At 42.8% G+C, this 23307-nt stretch overlaps 1 protein-coding gene across 1 annotated transcript in view; it reads left to right on the top strand.

Annotated features, from left to right (window-relative positions):
- nadka (NAD kinase a) overlaps nt 1-21108 on the top strand; it is a 120673-nt gene extending 99565 nt beyond the window's left edge. The window contains exons 9-12 of the mRNA XM_073819021.1: nt 1355-1454; nt 4913-5070; nt 5147-5229; nt 20961-21108. Of these exons, the coding sequence (XP_073675122.1) occupies nt 1355-1454; nt 4913-5070; nt 5147-5229; nt 20961-21108 (489 nt within the window). The remainder of the gene's footprint in view (nt 1-1354; nt 1455-4912; nt 5071-5146; nt 5230-20960) is intronic.
- The last annotated feature ends 2199 nt before the right edge of the window (nt 21109-23307 follow it).

Raw genomic sequence — 23307 nt, 5'->3', positions numbered from 1 at the left:
TTCACGATGGTTGGTCGAAGGTATCATGCATGCATATTCCACCCTGGGCCTACAGAGCCCCATAGGAGTTAGAGCCCATTCCACTATTATCAGTAGCTGCTGCTCAGTCTACATGTGTAACTCCCCTTCAATTCTCTTCTGAGCTCTTCTTTCACATGAGATGAAAGCATGTGCTTCTCAGTAAAGCACAAAAAAAGCAGCCTACTTTAATAAAAATATGACCTCAGTTATTGTGTTTTGGGTGGAAGTATTTTTTAGTTTCTCAAAAAAAAAAAAAAAAAACTATATGCATACATGTGCGTAATTTATTATAAATAAAATAATTCTAGATATAACATTTTAACATTATTATAAAATGATTTATTAAAAAAGTATATTTGTTTAATATCAATTTGAATGGGTGGGGGTGCTAAATTTTTCTTACATGTAAGGAAAAGGCTTGGAAAACACTGCTCTAGAAGATACTATATGTGACCCTGGACCACAAAACCAGTCTTAAGTCGCTGGGGTATGTTTGTAGCAATAGCCAAAAATACATTGCATGGGTCAAAATTATTGATTTTTCTTTTATGCCAAAAATCATTAGGAAATAAAGTAAAGATTATGTTCCATGAAGATTTTTTGTAAAATTCCTACTATAATTATATAAAAATGTAATTTTTGATTAGTAATATGCATTGTTAAGAACTTAATTTAGACAACTTTAAAGGTGATTTTCTCAGTATTTAGATTTTTTGCACCCTCAGATTCCAGATTTTCCAATAGATGTATCTCGGCCAAATATTGTCATATCCTAACAAACCATACATCAATAGAAAGCTTATTTATTGAGCTTTCATATGATGTACGTATCTCAGTTTTGTCAAATTTAACCTTATGACTGGTTTTGTGGTCCAGGGTCACATATTTTATTTAAAACTTCCTTTGCAACATGCTTGATGTAGTATGAATATGTTTAGTATGAATAAAATTTGCCATGCTGTCACGTGACATACCAGCATTCACTGGTTGCTATTTACTTATTTAATATCTGTTAGAAGGACAAAGTTTGGCATCCATATGTCTATATGTTAAATTATTTTGGAGCTGCATCAAGCATCCCTTGTCACTGAGAAATGCCTGGTGGACATGACCGTAACTCATTAAGGGCCCTCTTAACAATGACATGCCAACTGATTTTGAAAATATGTACTTTTGAACATTCTTAATTTGATAATATTGTAATTATTTTATTCATTTGAATAATATGTGCATAGCAGACATTTACTTTGTTTCCTTTTAGTTGTTTTCAGATATTTTCATGTGTAAAGCTTTTGTCTTTGTCTTTACTGAAAATAATATATCTGTTTGTCAGGTGCTGAATGAAGTCGTTGTAGACAGAGGTCCGTCTTCCTACCTCTCTAATGTGGACTTGTTTCTGGATGGTCACCTGATCACCACTGTACAGGGAGATGGTTAGTGTAAAATATAATCCAGTTAATTACACATTCTAATACTATAAAAATAAATAAATTTGTTTGCATTTTTGCCTGTTTCCTGTAAAAAAATATTCCTTAATGGATTAATTTACTTTATAAGCAAAACTGCTAAAGGTGCTGTATTTTTTTATTTTGTTTTGTCTGTACTAAGCAATACAAACACCTTATTATGTTTTGGTAACGCCTGGCCAGCAGAGGGAGCCCTTCCTGTTTGGTGACCATAAAGAGTAGCCATTACCAAACAGACATTGCGAAGTATTGTTTTGCTGTTGCGAACTCTACCAAGCATTCTCTTGTTTCATTGCCATTGCCATTGTTCTGTTTCATAGTCATAGTCATAGTTTTGTTTCATAGTCATAGTTTTTCCTTGTTTCATTGTTTTGTCTTATTTGTTACTTTGGACTGCCCACTTGGTCACGTCTCGCCCGAGCGGCCAGAGCCAAGTCACGTCTCGCCCGAGCGGCCAGGGCCACGCCATGTCTCGTCTGACCCGCCAGAGCCACACCGTGTCTCGTCTAATCTGCCAGAGCTACATCATGTTATGATTACCAATGTAATGGATTCTCCTCTAATGTCAGTGCAGGCTGCAGGCATACCAATGACACCTACGCTCCCAAGCCAAGCAAGCCACGCAGAGCCGACGCTCCCAAGCCAAGCGAGCCACGCAGAGCTGATGCTTCCAAGCCTCACACCTTCCAGCCCAGTGGGCATCCCATTAACCACTGCACTACCTGTGAAGGCCATCGCCATTTTAAGTATGTGGGCTGCACACTGCATCCCAGAGGCCTCGTCTGTCCACTAGTCTGCTCCAGAGGCCTCGTCTGTCCATGAGTCTGTCCACGAGTCTGCTACAGAGGCCTCGTCTGTCCACGAGTCTGTCCACGAGTATGCTCTGGAGGCCTCGTCTGTCCATGAGTCTGTCCACGAGTATGCTCTGGAGGCCTCGTCTGTCCATGAGTCTTCTCCAGAGGCCTCATTTGTCCATGAGTCTGTCCACGAGTCTGTACCAGAGGCCTCTCCTGTCCAAGAGTTCACGCCATTACCTCCAGAGGTGTCAGCATGCTCTGTAGAACCTCCTAAAGAGGTGGCGTCCACCCATGAACTCACTGCCATGTCTGACCATGAGTCTGCGCCAATGCCCCGGAGGTGGTAGCTCCGGCTGCAGAACCTCATATGGGGGCGATGTCCCATCACAAACACACTGCTCTGCAGTGCTGGTCATCTGCTTCACCGTGGATACATGCATGGTGGGGATCTTGGCTCCCTGATCCGCCATGGCCTCCTGAACTGTTTGCTCTGCCATGGCTACCCAAGCTCCCTGATCCACCATGGACTCCTGAACTTCCTGCTCTGCCATGGCTACCCAAGCTATCTGATCCACCATGGCTTCCTGCTCTGCCTGCTCCGCCATGGCTTCCTGCTCTGCCTGCAACGCCAAGGCTTCCTGCTCTGCCTGCTCCGTCTTGGCATCCTGCTTTGCCTGCACCGCCTAGGCTTCCTGCTCTGCCGGCCCCGCCATGGTTTCTACTACTCCACAGTCTGCCATTGCTTCACGGTCCAGGCCAGGTTCTGTAACGCCAGGCCAGCAGAGGGAGCCCTTACTCACTCTGACTGTTGCTCCCTCTGCTGCCTCGTTGGTTACTTCCTGTTTGGTGACCATAAAGGGCAGCCATTACCAAACAGACATTGCGAAGTATTGTTTTGCTGTTGCGGACTCTACCAAGTGTTTTCTTGTTTCATTGCCATTGCCATTGTTCTGTTTCATAGTCATAGTCATAGTCATAGTTTTGTTTCATAGTCATAGTTTTTCCTTGTTTCATTGTTTTGTCTTATTTGTTACTTTGGACTGCCCACTTGGATTTTGAACCTCGCCTGTATTTCTGGATTACGCCTTTGTCTCGTCACGGATATAATTGTTTGCTGTTGTTCTACCTTGTCTGTCTTGACCACGATCTGCTTAAAGGAGAAGTCCAGTGTGATATTGACCTAAAGTGTATTGAATCATGATACCCAGAGTGAACGTACCTTGCATATCTCATCTAGGTTTGTGTCCTGCAGTCCGAAATCTGGGGTTAGTTAGCCGACGCTAACAACAGGTTGTCAATGAGAGTGAATAGGGCATTGGAGTAGCCATGTAAATAAATCACTGACTAAATTCAAGATGGCAGCGGCCGGTAAATTTCTTCCCTGAGTCCTGCGTTACAGTTTTCAAATATTTAGGAGTCATGTTTACATACAAGTACATCTTATTTTACTTTTTTAAGGATTTTTTCTTTTTTCTTGTTTTAAAGTAAGTTTGTCAATTTAAGAAAGGGGTTGTTAAAGTAGGGTCCACAAAATAAATGTAGGGCTCTGTGATTTCCACAATATGAAAAATCCAGTCATAAAAATGAAATAAAAGTGTATTCCATAAAAAAAATTTAATAAATACCCTGAAATGTCACTGAATTTGGCAAATTTTGGCTAATAAATTTAAAGTAGTACTGTACACTTGATCAAATTGCGATATCCACTAAGTTCTGTGATTTTTAAAGCACAAAAAGACTGCTATCTAAATATGAAGTCTGCAATAAATAAATAAATAAATAATAGGAATCTTTTATTGTAAACATTTTAATACATTCTTTATTTTCATGATTCAGTTGGTATGGCCCTTAATATTATGTTATTGTTAAACGTTCAACAAATTGATGTTAAACTGAATCCTGTACGATTTCAGTTATAAGTAGAAAAAGTAGTTAATATATAAGTATAATATAAGTAGTTAAAAAAAAAAAAAAATAATAATAATAATAATAAAATGGACGTTCCAATGGTATCTAAGCTCTTAATGACTGTTGTAATTATGAGAGGTTCATTGTAACTCACCTGCTCCCTGCCTCCAGACTCTAAGCATACAGTGTCAGATTTGTGTTGCATTTGAATGGTTATATCCTTATCTAATTATATGCTAAGGCTCGTCCTTGTCTTCGTTAGATTTAACAGACTTTTCATGCAAGTCAAATAGACATAAGCACAACAGAAAGAGAGCATAATAATTCTGACAAAAATGTTTAAAATATTTTGCTAAGATATTTTGTGTCCAAAAGAGAAAATAAGTTTTTCACTATTTGCAATAGTGCCATAACCTGCAGTACGAAACATTGCAGTGATATTAAAAGACAAAGCTATAGTTCAGTAAACCACAGAAAAAAAACAAGCACCAAACAGCAAATTCAAAACCAAGGCATGTACCGAATATACCAATCATTTTTGTGTAGTTACACCCCTACTGTTTACTTCTATATTTTTTTTTTACTGAAAAAGACAAAATGCTGAGAATGAAACTCAAGAAAAGCAATTTGTCCAATATTAAATTATTTGCTTTTCTAAACAATAATAGTATTTTAAAAAGAAAGAGTGTCAACTGCCCTCCCTCTTGATCTCTTTGGCAGGTGTGATAGTGTCCACTCCCACAGGAAGTACTGCATATGCAGTAGCAGCAGGTGCCTCTATGATTCATCCAAATGTTCCAGCTATCATGATTACACCCATCTGCCCACACTCTCTATCTTTTAGACCCATCGTAGTGCCTGCTGGCGTTGAGCTCAAGGTAAATGCACAACACACCTGCTGCTCTTTAGCTTTGACTGCCTAAGGACATTTACTGAATCCTGTTATGTTTTTAGATTATACTGTCCCATGATGCCAGAAACACAGCCTGGGTGTCTCTTGATGGTAGAAAACGGCAGGAAATTGCCTATGGGGACAGGTAGGTGACTTCAGCATTAACATGTCAACATCAAGTTTTTGTAAGCATCTAGCAAATTTGTTGGGTCCCACTTTATATTAGGTGGCCTATTAATTGATATAATTACATTTATATTTATTCTGCTGACCAATCCCTTACACCTTAACCCACCCTTACAACTACCCATACCAACAAACCTGTCCCTAACCTCCCTAAATATGCTGACAAGAAATGTAGCATGGGACTTGTTTCTCTGTGTGTCCTTTTATCTTACACCTTTAACCCTATAATTATTCATTCAGCTAGGGTAGGAATCAAATCAGGAGTCAAATCTAGCCTAAACCACAAAGTATTCATAAAGTACATTTTGTCGTTCTTTTTTATAGACGTAGGGCCTTTTAAGTCTCAGAGGAGGCAATCCTAACAATAAAAACACTTATTTTATTGGTTACAATACAAAGTAGTTAATGCAAAAATCACGTTTAATGCAGGCAACATCTAAAGAGTGTTTTCCTCATCAGTCTTTTCTTACCTTTTACTAATTTCATCCTGTTATACATTATACAGTGCATCCAGAATGTATTCACAGCGTTTCACTTTTTCCACATTTTATTATCCCATAGGAAAATGTATTGCTCAGTGGTTGCTCTTCATAAACTCAACAACATTTCATGTTTCTCCTAAAATTCCTTAGAACACACAAATGAGACATGAGAAACATTTGAAAAAAAAAAGAGTCAAAACTGAGAATGTGGTGGAAGAAACAGAATTTCTATTTATTGTGTTGCTGCAATCTCTATCAAGACTCCAATATAGGAATATTTTATTGCTCAGTGGTTGCTCTTTGTAACCTCAGGAGACTTAGTTGTAATTCTCATGTATTTCTCATTTTAGTCAAGTCAAGTCAAGTCACCTTTATTTATATAGTGCTTGTAACAATACAGATTGTGTCAAAGCAACTGCACAGTATTTAAACAGAACAATAGTGTGTAAGTAACGCATTATTGAAGATAATCAATTTTCAGTTAAAGGCAGTTCATCAATGAATTCAGTGATATCATCGTCAGTTCAGTTCAAATAGTATACGATATCGCTGGAAAATGTCCCCAACTAAGCAAGCCAGAGGCGACAGCGGCAAGGAACCAAAACTCCACAGGTGACAGAAATGGAGAAAAAAACCTTGGGAGAAACCAGGCTCAGTCAGGGGACCAGTTCTCCTCTGGCCAGACGAAACCAGCAGTTTGTACCAATGTCCGATTGTAGTCTCAACAGTGTTTCAGATGTTTCTCCTAAAAATCCTTATAAAAGTTATAATAAAAGACAACTGACACATGAGAAAACTATGAAAGAAAGGAATCCGAAATCACAATGGGAGAGAAATGTGAGATCACTTTTGTATCTTGCTGTAATCTTTTGCAAGATTCCATTAAAAAAAAAAATGTTTTACTGCTTAGAGGTTGCTATTTATTTTGATTGCACTGGGGATTTTTACCTTTAATGGTCAGGACAGTAGGAGTAGAGACAGGAAACAATTGGACTGGAGATAAGGGAAAAGGAGTGGCAAAGTACATTTAGCTAGGACTCAAACTCATGCTGTCTGAGGTGCAGTTGTGCCTTCCTGTCAATGTGCTGCCCGCAACGCTATGGCTCTTAAAGAGGTTACTCTACACTCAGGAAACGAAGGAGTGATTCTCTTATATGTCTCATTGTCTTTTGTTTTAAGATGTCAGGAGAAACGTTAAACTTTTAGTAATATTGTAAATACTAAACCTTTTTGTCTTGAAAAAGTGCAAAAATGTTTTTTTTTTCTTATTCTCTTCTCTACTGTCCTAACACAGTTTAAACAACAATAGTAATTTTTTTTTAAACAGCTAAAGAGGCATTTGATGCCAACTTTTCAATAAACATAACATGTGCAAATTAAAGCTTAATTTCAAGTAATAATGGAAGAAGAAGCTTCTTGGTAACATTAAAAGCCTTTTAAACATATGCAGTCTCTTTAACAGTCAGTTTTTACATTCTTTTTGAGGTTCAGATTTTTTTCTTAGTGAGAGAAATGCGCATGTGACTGCTCTGTCAGCAGCTTGAATCTGGGTTTGAATGTGGTTAGTGCCATTCTCATACACATGTGAAGATGTTCGTTGGTCAGCCTGGAACGGTGCTTGTTTTTTATATTGTTCATGACGGAGAATGCTGACTCACAGTTATAAGTCAATCCAAACATGGTCAAGGTGTGCAGGGCTACCTTGGTAAGATCAGGGTAAGCAGCCTCAGGCACAATTTGTTGCCAGAAAGTAGCAGGGTCACTTGCTTCAAAATGCTCCCCAAGTGCAACATCTGCTTGCAGATCAGTGAGCTGCAGTTGTAGAGAACGTCTAGGTTACGAAGGTAACCCTCGTTACCTGAAGGAGGAAACGGAGACGTCACATTGGGAATCGCCTGAGAGACCAATCATCTCTGAGCCTTATTCAAAAGGCCAATGAAAATTGGCGAGTGGCATTTGCATGCCAAGCCACTCCCCCGTACATACGGGTATATAAGAGGGCGGCATGCAGCCAGTCATTCAGGTTTTCACTGAGGAGCTGGATCGAGCCGGCGTCAGCGCGACGCCAGGGTCGTGGCAGGGGAATGTAACGTCTCCGTTCCCTCCTTCAGGTAACGAAGGTTACCTTCGTAACCTAGATGTTCCCCTTCAGTCGAATCACTTCAACGTTACATTGGGAACTTAGACCCATGGAAAAGGCCACGACCCTGACGCCGCGTTACGCACAACGCCACGTGCCGGCAGGTCTTTTCAGACGTGTCCGCAGGCGGCTTTTGTAACGTAACCTTCCCATCGCCCTGAGGGCCAATAAAAGGGGGCCAGCCTCCCGCTCACCTGAAGTCCTTATGTTAGGACACGGGAGGAAACGGCCTCTGCGCGAAGGTTATAAAACCTAGCGAAGGTATTCGGTGTCGCCCAGCCCGCAGCTCTACAGATATCTGCTAGTGAGGCGCCATGAGACAACGCATAGGAAGAGGCAACACTCCGTGTTGAGTGGGCACGAACACCTAAGGGGCATGGCAGTCCCTGGTATAAGTATGACAGGGATATGGCATCTACCACCCAATGAGCCAACCTCTGTTTGGAGACATCATTTCCTTTCTGCTGACCTCCGAAGCAAATAAAGAGCTGCTCGGTGCGTCTGAAGTGCCGAGTGCGGTCTACACATATGCGTAAAGCACGGACTGGACACAACATTGCAGAAGCTGGGTCTGCCTCCTCCAGGGGCAGAGCTTGCAGGTTCACCACCTGATCGCGGAAAGGCGTGGTGGGAACTTTGGGCACATAGCCGGGCCGGGGTCTCAGGATAACGTGAGAATCGTCGGCCCGAAATTCTAGGCACCCTTCGCTGACAGAGAAGGCTTGTAGGTCCCCTACCCTCTTGATGGAAGCCAGGGCAGTCAGGAGCGCTCTCTTAAGCGCCAGAAATTTTAGCTCGACTGATGCCAGTGGCTCGAATGGGGCGTCCTGCAGGCCTTGGAGGGCGACGGAGAGATCCCAAGAGGGTATGAGGTGCGGACTGGGAGGATTAATCCTTCTCGCACCTCGCAGGAACCTCACGATGAGTTGGTGCTTACCAAGGGATGTTCCATCCACTGCTTCGTGATACGCTGCGATGGCAGCAACGTACACTTTGAGAGTCAAAGGGGACAGCCTGCGCTCCAACTTCTCTTGCAGGAAGGAAAGCACTACTGCAATCGTGCATCTCTTTGGGTCCTCTCCTCGAGAGGAACCCCAGTCAGCAAACAGACCCCATCTCCTGCCTGGTAGAGGGAGCTCAGGACTGAGTGATAGTTTCTATCACGGCCTGGGGAAGGCCGGAGAGGTCTGAGGGTGCCAACCCGTGCCAGAGCAGGGAGGGGCTGCCGCGAGGGAAACGGTTACTGAGACCTAAGTCCGGGTGGGCCGCTCCCGTGGCGCAACCAACAAGACTTACTCCTCGTCCTCCCTGGACTTGCATAGTGTCTGTGCAAGGAGGCTCACTGGGGGAAAGGCGTACTTAAGCCCCGGAGGTAAGTGCTACTGTGAGAAGAGGCAACTGGCAATGGGAGGAATCGGGAAGGGCGAGCGGATGTGGCTGGGCCTTGCCAATATAGCTCCGAACTAGCTGAAATGTACGGGGTGGAGTCGCCATTCCGCAGGGTGGGAGGACTGCCGTAGGAGCCAACAGGCTGCACGGTTGAGTTTCCCTGGCTTCTTAATGGCTCGTAGCAATAACTGCCACGTTTGACTCCGTGGGAGCAGATGGTAGACGAGCTGTAAGTTCCCGTTGTACACAGCGTCTCAACCCGTGGTAAGCCACGGGCTGACTAGCCGGCAACACTGTGGGAAAACGCCAGTCTGGAGTGAGCCGAGACGCCATGCCCATCATTGGACTCGATCGTACTGAAGCGGTCTCACATGAAACGAGCTCAGCGGCAGAACGGCTGAAGCTGTCATGTGCCCGAGGAGCCTCTGAATTTGAGAGGGACCGCAGAGTTGTGCCTGAATAAACTCAGGCACTACAGCATTGACTACGTGTTCTTGGTAGTAAGGCGGGCTGTCTTGTGAACCGAGTCCGGCTCCCGACCGAGGAAAGAGATCCTCTGGACTAAACAGAGTTTGCTCTTCCCTCGGTTGACCTGAAGGACCAGATGGCAGGGGTGCCGGAGCACCAGGTCCCCTAATTCGCACAACGGAACTCGCGAGTGGGCTGCGCGGGACCAGTCGTCGAGACGGTTGGAACGCGAACCCCTGTCTGCCGAAAAGGGGACAGGTGAGCTCCCGTGGCCTAAAGAAGGATGCGGGGAGGAGGGGACTGGCCAAATGGAAGCACCTTGCACTGAAGCGCTCGACCCCCAGGGACAGACCGCAGAAGGGATCTGAGCCGGGGAAAGATCGATACGCGGCAGTGGGTGCCCTTCAGGCAGATGGCTGCATCCCACCCCTGGAGACTGAAGCATACTTGTATGCACTTCGTTGTGAGTGTCTGGGCCGGCAGCCTGAGAAGGGACCGGAACAGAGCTCCATCCAGGGTGGGTGTTAACCCACCACTCTTTCTGGGCACGTTGAAGCAGGGACTGTAAGACCCTGACCTCATCCCGTCTGGAGGCACAGGCTGGATTGCGTCCTTCGCCAGAAGGATCGCGACCTCCGCAGGCAGGACAGAGGCACGCATGCCCGAATGAAAAAATATAAAGGGTACCTCTGAGCCTGGGCGGATGCCTGGTGAGATGAATCGCAAGCCGGGCCGTACCGTCCGTATCAACCACCGTAGTGGTATCAAGGGAACGTTGACCGACGTGACCGTGGTGGGGCAGCCTAGGGGGAGACAGGGAAGGAGACTGAACCCAGAAGGATGTACGTCCTGGAGAAGAGTCTAACTGCACTAAGCAGCGCTTACCTTCTTCCCTGTTCCCCGCGCTGGTGACAGAGGGCTCCGAGTCCGGTTCCGAGGAGTGTAAGTGCTGCTCAGGAAGGAAACTCGAGGCCGAGGCCCCAGAGGTGAGAGAACTAGCTCTTTTTGTGAAAATGTGGGTACCGTCGACCTCTGGGCATTAGTGTTGTCACGATACTGGAATTTCTAACTTCGATACGATACCTTGAAAAATATTGATATTCCACAGAGAAAAAAAACTACCACAATATTAAGGAGGAAAATTTCTTTTTTAATTTAAAAATAAATATAGTCTAGATTCTAGAACATGAAAATGAGGTATATGCATATGTACACTGCCACAGTCCTGTTCAGCTTCTTAACTTTATTTGAGTTTGAGCTTCATACTTTATTTGCTGTTCAAATACAACTGGTAGTGTAGGTCGTAAACTTTTTTTTAGGCCACACTTTTAAAATTTACTTAACTATCTAACTAATCTTAAAACTTAAGTTAATGGTAAAAGATATTTGTTAACATTAGTTAACATGAATAAACAATGAAAATTACTTCCAACATATTTATTAATCTTAGTTAATTTAAAGTTAGTAGTTAAAGGTTAATTTAAACTAGGGCTGCAACAACTAATCAATAAAATCGATTATTATCGATAATTAAAAATTCGTTGACAACGTGCACGTACAACTTCAGAGGATCACGTCAAATTACAGCACTGAATGACGCATTTCTATAGACACAATGCATCTGAGAATATGAAGGAAACAGACTGAGATGCTGCAGGAGAGTTACTGATCCAAGCGGCCCAAAACATGAGAATTCCTTATTTAAAACTATCTCTATTTTGAAGCTGATAGCGTAATGGCTTGCCCTGTAAGGCGCTTTGACAGATCCGTTTGCATCCTCAGTATGAAAGTTTACGGTCATATCCTTTTCTGTAAATGTCACAAATTTACACGAGCATTTCCATTTCTGCCTAAAAGTCCATTCTGGCAGTCTGTGTTAAGTTTAAATCTTTACTGAGCGTGTCAGACTGGAACACAGACAGTGAGACAATTAATACTCAGTCAGTGCAAAAACATTCATGTGAGTCGTTGAATGTTACATTTAGATTTAAATACAACATGTAGTGCACGTATTTATGAAGGGTAGGAACTGTATGGCTGTGACGGTGGCAGTTTTTTACCACAGCGGTGGTGCGGTGTTTTATAGATAAATAAATGAGGCTCAAACATTATCCACAAACGTGCATGTTTAGCAATCGGTCAGTGAAAAAGCAGTCTACAAAACGCTAAAATAAATCAACGAAATAATACATTTTAATAAGAAAGTAGACTAAATAAGAGTTAAATGGGCTATTAAACAAACATTCGTTGCAAAAAACAACCTCAACAGCTGATCAGAATTACTGGCCCGAGTCCGACTGGAACCTGTCTTTCTTCCCCATTGCGCAGCTGCTGTTTTTAATAGCAAAGTAATTACATTTATTTTCATTTCTTTAGTTTATAAAGTTAATTTAGAAATATATTTGGAACACGTTTTATTTGTAAAATTCAAGTTTTTGTTTTTTAAACTAACGACAAAGCGGCCAGCGGTAGACAGATCAATTTAGCCTTCTCAAATCATCACGATTTAAATTAAAATCCTTAGATATATATATAAAAAACTGAAAGCATATCACAATATTAGTTTAATCGTTTAACTTAGATAAATGTGTACAAATAGGCGCATATCCAATCGTTAGTGCAGAGAGTGAAAGCTTTGCAGTTTCCATGTGAAACTTAAATTTACTTTAAATTATTACTTCACTACTGTAAAACGAAATAATTCAAATTGAAAACAAAACTCTTTTATTAGCTATAGGCCTAATCCATAAAGATGCATTTAGGCTTTAAAAGCGCGTCCGAGCAGATGGCGAGTTAGGATCGTCAACTTCATCTTTGCGGTACTGACTGAAAATACCAGTTTATTAATAAATAATTTGAATATCTCCTTACTTTTCCCCGCCACATTCATGGCAATTACTTTAGCTGGGGCTTTGCGGCCAGTTTAAGCTTACTGCGTGTATTTGAACGTGGAACTCTGCTGAAGGCACTTGCTGCTGCTGCTGTTGGCGGGATACTAAACACGACCTGATGTGTTCTTTATCAAACAAAGTCGGTCGCAGGGTGCTGCGCTCGCCTTTCTGTTCGCTTCACTTGAATGAGACGAGACAGGCACTGCGGTCACGTGTGGTGTAGAAGTGAAAGTGACATCTCGGCTAGTATCGATACTTCGGGAAATTAGTATTTGTATCGTTCAGATATTTCAGATAAATATCGATATTTTTGACAACACCAGTGGGCATTGAAGTACACAGTGGTTCCCTAAAGAATAGGCCGCTCTTAGAGATAGGAGCGTCGAGAAAGCGTGCTTTGTCGGCGTCTGCCATCTGAGCCAGAGTCAGCCATTGGTGTCGCTCCTGGACCACGGCTGTGGACATCACCTGACCAAGAGATTGTGCCATGACCTTCGTGGACCGTATGGCGAAGTCGGTGGCAGCACGGAGTTCCTGCATCACTTCCTGGTCAGGACCACCCTCGTGCAGTTGTTTCAGCGCCTGGGCTTGGTAGACCTGGAGGGTCGCCATGGCGTGCAAGGCAGAGGCAGCTTGTCTAGGGTGCTGCGCTCGCCTTTCTGTTCGCTTCACTTGAATGAGACGAGACAGGCACTGCGGTCACGTGTGGTGTAGAAGTGAAAGTGACATCTCGGCTAGTATCGATACTTCGGGAAATTAGTATTTGTATCGTTCAGATATTTCAGATAAATATCGATATTTTTGACAACACCAGTGGGCATTGAAGTACACAGTGGCTCCCGGCCCTCCACCGGGAGTGGGAACGTAGATGTCATCGTTCCCTAAAGAGCAGTCTCTATCACCTCTGGGTTGTCCGTGTCAGGGACGTTTCGGGCCGGTCCCTGAGCCGCGGGTGGCGCCACTTTCCCGTGGCTAGCTTTGCGCTTGCGGGCCCTCTCTGCCAGCCTGGCGTCGTGGGCCTCCTCGGGGATCAGAGCTGTAAATGTTGAAGCGGCAGGGGGCGCCCTCGGCGACGGGCAGGCCGAGGCTGAGCCACCGGCGGCGGGATGGTAACTTCGCGGCAGGGCAAGATGTGTTTTATGGCCTCCGTCTGCTTCTGTACTGCCGAGAACTGCAAAGACCTCGACAATGTCGCCGAATAGGCCGCTCTTAGAGATAGGAGCGTCGAGAAAGCGTGCTTTGTCGGCGTCTGCCATCTGAGCCAGAGTCAGCCATTGGTGTCGCTCCTGGACCACGGCTGTGGACATCACCTGACCAAGAGATTGTGCCATGACCTTCGTGGACCGTATGGCGAAGTCGGTGGCAGCACGGAGTTCCTGCATCACTTCCTGGTCAGGACCACCCTCGTGCAGTTGTTTCAGCGCCTGGGCTTGGTAGACCTGGAGGGTCGCCATGGCGTGCAAGGCAGAGGCAGCTTGTCTAGCGGCGTGATAAACGCGGCCCGCAAGGGCGGACAAACGCTCACACACCCTGGAGGGTAGGTGCGGCCGATCCCGCCAGGTGGCAGCGCCACGCGGGTATAGATGCACCGCGACAGCACGCTCGACCTGAGGGATGGACTCGTACCCCCGAGCTGCCCCGCCGTCGAGGGTGGCGAGGGGAGAGGAGCTGGAGCGCGGCCATGTTTTAGTCAGCTCCTGACCTCAAGGCCGATCCCCCTGGCGGCTCGGAGGAGCATAGCCGAGAGTTCGGCGTCCACCTCCGACGGGACAGTGACCACGGGTGGGCGCTGCACCGCCGGGATATCTGCCTCACTCCCTGACTCTCCCTTTGATGCTGCGACAGACATCTCTTCCTCCTGAGGAGCGCCAAAGGAGACGCTCAGCCCGGCGTGCAGGGAAGCGTACTGCTCCGGCAACTCGACGGGATCACGCTGGCGTGGAGAAGGCCGCGGGGCTTTGGAAGCTGGCAGCACGTTCTGCACTGTGACTCATAAGTCCCCCTGGTGTCTCGCCAAGGCGGTCGAAAAGCATTGACGGCACAACGACGTGCCGCGGGACTACGAGGGGAGCCGTCTCGCGAACGAGCGGCGGTTCTTCAGCGTGATCATGGTCATGCGTTCGCAATGAACGCACAAGCCATCTGTGAACGCTGCCTCAGCATGCGCTCGGCCCAGACATGTAAGGCAGCATTCATGTCCGTCCAGCGAGGTGTAGAAACTGCCACACCCAGAAGCGCACGGCCGGAAAGCCATTCTGAAAAGAACGTCTTTCACAGCCGTGAGAAATTACTCTTTTAGTCCCGGTCTGCCCAGGGAGGAAACCGCCGCACCACTGTGCACTCAAGGGGCTTGCTCGCTGGAGAGCAGAAGGCTTGTTTTGGCCGTGAAAATGGCCGCCCGCAGGATCCCGCTGGCGGCTGCCAAACACTCTTTTAGATATTGCTCTTTCAGTCAGGCAGCACACCAGCGGGGAGAGAGTATGAACTCGCAGGAACAATCTTCTAGCTTCAAACGGCTCGAGCATAGAGAGGCTCTGAAAGCGAAAATCTGAATGACTGGCTGCATGCCGCCCTCTTATATACCCGTATGTACGGGGGAGTGGCTTGGCATGCAAATGCCACTCACCAATTTTCATTGGCCTTTTGAATAAGGCTCAGAGATGATTGGTCTCTCAGGCGATTCCCAATGTAACGTCGAAGTGATTCGACTGAAGGGGAACCAGAATGTGCCCACTTGAATGTCTGTGTTGCCTCCTGTATAATAACAAACAATTAAATAAATGAAAAACAAACCTAATTTATAAAAATCAAAATCAAAATGTAAAAAAACTTACTTTTGAAAATTCCCTGACATCTCTGATGAGGTATGGATTCTGGATCAGCAAGAGGTGGTGTTTTCACAGGGTGAAGCTGTCAAATCTTTGACTGAAGTTTCTCATCAACTTTTCGATGAAGTCAGTGTAAAGAAACTTGTCTCTGTCATCTTGAATCTGCTCCTTTACTCTTGGGAAGTGTGTGCACTCTTCTTGAAGATCAACTTTGAAAATTTCCAGCTTTTTCTGGAATGAGCGGACGGCTGCCATCAGATCAGAGATTAAGTTGTTTGGTCCCTGAAGCTTTAAGTTAAGCTCATTAAGGTGTGCTGTGATGTCGACCAAAAATGCCACCATGTCCATATTGTGCTCATCTTGCAAAAACATTAAAAACTGTGTGTCCCTCTGACTCGTCAGCTGTTGTAAAAACATTTTTATTTCATTCCGAATGGACCAGAAGCGAGCTAATGTATTCCCTTTACTCAGCCATCTTACATTGTTGTGTAACAGGAGGTCGTTTGCATTTGCCTCAACTTCTCTCAGAAAATCTTTCAGGAGACGATGTTGATGAGACGAAAATGCTTGGAGGAAGTTGATTATTTTCATCATGGTGCTCATTACTTCATGAAACGCTTCCTTCAGAGACGCACACAGAACAGTCTGATGGATTATACAGTGGTATGCAATGAGATCTGGGTTGTCTTCTTTCATTCAGGTTACTGCCCCCTTCTCTCTTCCTACCATGGCTGGGGCACCATCTATAGTGACTGAGATCAGCTTTTTCGGATCAATACCCCTCTTTATCAGCATCTCCTTAACGACGTCATATAGGTCCTCTCCTTTTGTGTGTGTCTCAAGTGCCCTCACACCCAGCAAGTCCTCACAGATCTCTTTGTTTTGTTTGTGAAAAAATCTCACATAGACCAAAAGTTGCGCATTATCTGTGACATCTGTGGACTCAAGACATCTTCTGCTAAAATTTCAGATTTCCTGATTGTGGACATAGCTGACATTGGAATTTGTTTGATTTTGTCACATAGTTTGTATTTTTGTTTACCTTCAAGCAGCGTCTTTGCAGCGGCACTCAAATACTCCTTCACAACCGTCACATCGTTGAAGCCTTTTTTTGTATGCTGTCCCAAAATCTATGCAATTCGCAGTGAACACTCATGCGCACGCTGCTGTGCATCCAACCTGACAAAGCTTGAGAGGTGAAGAGATGAGGTGAAGAATGGCAGATAATTGCCAAATGATGATGAGCATTGTAGCGGCATATTCAAAATTACGTGGGCTATAATTGGTGCCAAAGGTGCTTTGACAAAGAATACTTATGTACATGTGATTTTTTTTGTTTTTGTTTTTGTTTTTTAATACATTTGCAAAGATTTCAAACAAACTTTTTTCATGGTGTCATTATGGGGTATTGTTTGTAGAATTTTGAGGAAAATAATGAATTTAATCCATTTTGGAATAAGGCTGTAACATCACAATGTGTGGAAAAAGTGAAGTGCTGTGAATACTTTCCGGATGCACTGTAAACAAAGGAACATTCGTTATGTTACTCTACTCTACATCAATATCATTTCAGGTCTTTCAGATATTTTCTAATTCAAACATCTCTATATTCAAGCATAACATTTTCAATTTACATTTACATTTATTAATTTAGCAGACACTTTTATCCAAAGCGACTTACAATTGGGAATACAACAAGTGATTCATCCTAAGAAGGCAGATCAACATAGGAAGTGCTCAAAAATACCATATATCAGGCGTTGTTAGATGAGTACAGGCTAGAAAGGGAAGATCAAGAAAGAGAGGAGAACAAAGTTTTTTTTTTTTTTTTTTTTTTTTTTTTCAAAAAAATAATCTCGAAAAAGAAGGGTTTTCAGCAGTCGCTTAAAGACAGTTAAGGAGTCTGCATTCCGGATAGGGGTGGGGAGATTATTCCACCAGGCAGGGACGTTGAACGAAAATGTTCAGGAAAAATGATTTCATGCCTCTCTGTGGTGGTACAATGAGGTGTCTTTCACTAGAGGATCTCAGATTTCTGGCGGGAATGTAGATTTGAAGTAGTGAATGGAAGTAAGCAGGTGATGAGCCGGTGGCTGTCCTATATGCCATCATCAGTGTCTTGAATTCGATGTGAGCCGTAACCAGTAGCCAGTGCAGGGATATGAAGAGAGGTGTGACATGGGCCTTCTTGGGCTCATTGAAGACCAGTCGTGCTGCTGCATTCTGAATCATTTGTCTGATTGTACATGTTGGAAGACCGCCTAAAGGAGCATTGCAGTAGTCCAGCCTGGAGATGACCAGGGCCTGGATAAGGAGTTGTGCAGCATGCTCTGTTAGAAAGGACCTGATCTTTCTAATGTTGTGCAATGCAAACCTGCAGGATCGAGCAGTTTTAGCTATGTGGTCTTTAAAAGTCAATTGGTCATCAAAGATTAAACCAAGATTTCTGGCTGAAGTCGATGGGGTAATTGTTGATGAACCTAACTGGATGGAGAAGTCATGTTGTAAAGTTGGAGTGGCAGGAAAGACAAGGAGCTCAGTCTATGCTAGATTGAGCTGTAGATGGTACAGAGATGTAGTATATATGGAGAAGAGGAGGGGTCCAAGAACTGATCCCTGACGAACCCCAGTGACCAGTTGATGAGTTTTGGATACCTCCCCTCCCCAGGCAACCCTGAAAGACCTACCAGAGAGGTAGGATTTGAACCAGCAAAGTGAAGTCCCTGTAATGCCCAGCGATGAGAGGGTGGATAGGAGGATCTGATGATTCACCCATGTCAAAAGCTGCAGATAGGTCCAGCAAGATGAGTACTGATGATTTGGAATCAGCTTTTGCAGTCCGCAAGGCTTCAGTGACAGACAGTAGCGCAGTCTCAGTTGAATGGTCACTCCTGAACTTTGACTGGTTAGCATCCAATAGATTGTTCTGTGAGATAAATAAAGATAGCTGGTTGAAAACAGCTCGTTCCAATGTTTTTGCTATGAATGGAAGGAGAGAGACAGGCCTGCTAACTATTTTGATTAATTACCATTATTTATATCAGCCGCCAGTAGTAACTGTAGCAGAATTGAATCGCCATCAATTAATCTGTTCATCTAGCGAACATACGGGGTAATTTCATATCAACCCTAAGCAATGATATTTTCTTGGCCATAGAAAAATAACATTCTTACAGTAATAATGCATTAGAGCATGTAGCTTGATCGGAAATCGTAAAGGGACATTAATTTGCAAGGCAGAATGAGAGACTCGTGTAATTTGTGCACAAGAGATTTATTAACTAACGACTAACATATAACTAATCTAAACAAACAAACATATACTCACTCATACAGGGTAGGGTAGGAGGATGGTTAGAAAAGTACAGGAAAAGTGGTGAGGCTGAGCTGACCATCTAAAAGAACCATCAGTTTCCACTCGAAAACATAGCATACGATAGCTTTACACCAAACCTCTGTTTAGAGGAGTGAAAATAGAGAGATGTCTGATCGTGGTCATTTTCATGATGCTAAGTTCCATGGTTGGGTGAAATGAACTCCAGTGGGAGTAGTCTGAATCTGTGTGGTTGAGTCTTCTAGACTGGGGAGAGTGCACACAGCTCCATATGTTGAGGGCCCCCTCTGGGCCTGGGCATGTGGAGGCCCTCCCCACAGGCAGCAATCAAATTTTTCAGAAGAACTTGGGCGGAACTGTGTGTGAGTCCTTTAATATTCTAGGAAGAGTCACACCTCTCAAAGTGGACTTGACCAATGAGAGAGGCTGTATTCCAAAGGGGCTATTTGGAGATAATGTGAACTTTTATGACTCTTTGTCTGAAAGCAAGGCAATTTGCATGTATGCCAGGATTGGGTTTTCATGCAAAACTACTACAGAGTCTTGAAACTCTAATATGTTAAATGTGTATCAACATATAATAATAATAATATATATACAGGTGCTGGTCATATAATTAGATTATCTTCAAAAAGTTGATTTATTTCACAACATATAATCTTAACACATGCTTAAAGACATCACTCAATACAAAAGACAAGATACATAAACCGCAATAATATATACAATGATTTGAGGCTGTGTGTGTGTGTTCATTCATAGGAAGGTTTTCCTATGAATTAGGGAAGAGTCCATTTCAACAGGCCAAAATGTCTTTCGCATAGTTGGTCTACCTGCATTCCTTTGCATCGTAAAACTGGTGTTATCAGCTAGTTGCCCTGGCAACTGAGCCCTTAAGGCCCAGTTCCCTTAATGTTTTTACGAATTGGAGGTTGTTTCTAGAATGCCAACCTGAAGTTGGCTTGTTGGTTTTAAGGATTATTTGTTAAATGTAACAAATAACTATGTCTGATTGGTCCAGACGCTACAATAGTCAGATTAGTTTGATGGATTAAGATCAGAAATTAAGAAATTAAGTTAAAATATATCTATAAATTTAAAATGGCAGAATTAACAATGAGATAGAGAATCCAACAGAAAAACAAGCTGCAGGGAGCTACAATCACAGACCACTCTGCAGCAAGGCAAACTGGAAGGAGGGAAACAGCGAAACAGCCTTTAGGAGACTGATTACATTGATTACATACATACAATGTTCGCCAACCAAACGATCACAATGTATATATGGCTGTACCTACAGCACTTGGCCTGCAGGCTTATGCCAGCAGCCGAATCGCAATAATGCTGTCTTTTTTTCTTTTAAATAAAAAACAGGTGGTATACATACAAAAACCATGCAATATACATATACAGACTACAATAAAACATAACAAATCAACCTAAACCAAGTTTAAGAATGAACATAACAAAATTAAGAACTTCATTTAAGATATATTTCTTGAAAACAAGACTTAAAACCTCACATAGTTTTGCTTCTCAAGTAAATGCACACTGCTAAAGTATTTTCACTGGACAATGTATATTGTTTAAGAAAATTATATTTTGAACTGTATCATCATGTCCTAACCAAGATTCTAGCACCATTCAAATTGTTTTCCCACACCAGATGTGACACATCTAGAAGACAGAAAAATTGATTACAGATCACAGCCAATCAGAAACCATTTTAACATCATTTAAAATAAATACTCATTGACTGATACACTCAACATGTAATACATTTGTTGGTTTACATTTAGTTCACATTTTGAAAATTGTTATTTTCAAGATCTGAGGTAATTGTCTCTGTATTATGTATTTGTCTCTTTCAAATATTATTATTATTATTCAAAACACAATCAGTAACTGAACTATCATCCAAAACAAATTTAAAACTATAAAAAAAACTGATTCCCCTGACAATCTATGTTGTGGCTGGTTAGGACAAAACGCATTGATTAGCATGGAAAAGATATATTTTATCGTGTGTCACATCAACGCTTTGATTCACATTTGTTTAGGACATGGTGTAAGCATGTAAGTGAAGGAGACTGGCTTGTGTAAGCATGTAGGTGAAGCTTTGATGCATTCTTTAATGATAATCTTCTCATCTTTATAGTATTACCATCACGACGTCATGTTTCCCTGTTCCTTCTATCTGTTTCCGTGATCCCGTGAATGACTGGTTCAAGAGCCTGGCCCAATGTTTACACTGGAATGTTCGCAAGAAGCAGAGTCATCTGAGTTCTGAAGAGGAAGAGTTCTGACCACATTCCATATGTGTTTGTAAATTCTAATTACAGACAAGTCATTTCAAAATTTTATGCATTACGGTAATGACAATTTGGTGGTAATGTGAGGGGAAAGGCATTATTTCTGTCTTATAAAATCTTAATTTCTTCTTTAAATTTTAGGTGAAATATGACCCTAAAATACATGGCCACATCTTTTTAGAAAGTTTTGTGAAAATTATTTTTAAATTGATATATGTTCATTCTCTTATGAAGTACTTTTGGCTGACAATGTCTTTTAAAAGATAATAGCAATAACTGCATTTTAATATATTACATTGTGCCTTATAAAATATAAGTCAGTCAATTGGGGGAAATTCTTTACAGTATTGGGTCAATGTATTTATGCCATATTTAGAATGTATTGTACACCCTGATTATTGATATACAGGTCCTTTTCAAAAAATAAGCATATTGTGATAAAGTTCATTATTTTCTGTAATGTACTGATAAACATTAGACTTTCATATATTTTAGATTCATTACACACAACTGAAGTAGTTCACACCTTTTATTGTTTTAATATTGATGATTTTGGCATAGAAGCTCATGAAAACCCAAAATTCCTATCTCCAAAAATTAGCATATTTCATCCGACCAATAAAAGAAAAGTGTTTTTAATACAAAAAAAAAAAGTCAACCTTCAAATAATTATGTTCAGTTATGCACTCAATACTTGGTCGGGAATCCTTTTGCAGAAATGACTGCTTCAATGCGGCGTGGCATGGAGGCAATCAGCCTGTGGCACTGCTGAGGTGTTATGGAGGCCCAGGATGCTTCGAGAGCGGCCTTAAGCTCATCCAGAGTGTTGGGTCTTGCGTCTCTCAACTTTCTCTTCACAATATCCCACAGATTCTCTATGGGGTTCAGGTCAGGAGAGTTGGCAGGCCAATTGAGCACAGTAATACCATGGTCAGATGGATGCATGAAGTGCTCCAAAATCTCCTGATAGCTAGCTGCATTGACCCTGCCCTTGATAAAACACAGTGGACCAACACCAGCAGCTGACATGGCACCCCAGACCATCACTGACTGTGGGTACTTGACACTGGACTTCAGGCATTTTGGCATTTCCCTCTCCCCAGTCTTCCTCCAGACTCTGGCACCTTGATTTCCGAATGACATGCAAAATTTGCTTTCATCCAAAAAAAGTACTTTGGACCACTGAGCAACAGTCCAGTGCTGCTTCTCTGTAGCCCAGGTCAGGCGCTTCTGCCGCTGTTTCTGGTTCAAAAGTGGCTTGACCTGGCGCCTGTACACGGTGGCTCTGGATGTTTCTACTCCAGACTCAGTCCACTGCTTCCGCAGGTCCCCCAAGGTCTGGAATTGGTCCTTCTCCACAATCTTCCTCAGGGTCCGGTCACCTCTTCTCGTTGTGCAGCGTTTTCTGCCACACTTTTTCCTTCCCACAGACTTCCCACTGAGGTGCCTTGATACAGCACTCTGGGAACAGCCTATTCGTTCAGAAATTTCTTTCTGTGTCTTACCCTCTTGCTTGAGGGTGTCAATGATGGCCTTCTGGACAGCAGTCAGGTCGGCAGTCTTACCCATGATTGCGGTTTTGAGTAATGAACCAGGCTGGGAGTTTTTAAAAGCCTCAGGAATCTTTTGCAGGTGTAGAGTTAATTAGTTGATTCAGATGATTAGGTTAATAGCTCGTTTAGAGAACCTTTTCATGATATGCTAATTTTTTGAGATAGGAATTTTGGGTTTTCATGAGCTGTATGCCAAAATCATCAATATTAAAACAATAAAAGGCTTCAACTACTTCAGTTGTGTGTAATGAATCTAAAATATATGAAAGTCTAATGTTTATCAGTACATTACAGAAAATAATGAACTTTATCACAATATGCTAATTTTTTGAAAAGGACTTGTATTACATATCTGAGCTTGAATATTCATTACAATTTTTTTTTTCTATTTTAAAAAAGCGAAAATTGGTGTCTTTCAGTGGTACAAACAACTGAATTATCAATGAATTACAGTCTGAGCATTGAATATTCAAATACACTGTAATGTTCCTTTTTTAGTTATACATACAATCTCAAAAATGTTCTCAAAAAATACCACAGGAAAAGTAAACACTATAGCAAGCCTGTCCTAGATTATAGATTATTATTATTATTATAGATTATTATTCAACAATGACCTTCGTTTACACCATATCTAATC

This window comes from Garra rufa, chromosome 15 (genome assembly GCF_049309525.1).
Source record: "Garra rufa chromosome 15, GarRuf1.0, whole genome shotgun sequence".
Classification (NCBI taxonomy): Eukaryota; Metazoa; Chordata; class Actinopteri; order Cypriniformes; family Cyprinidae; genus Garra; species Garra rufa.
The sequence above is the reverse complement of the archived record's forward strand: the minus strand, read 5'-3'. Positions and strand labels throughout refer to the sequence as shown.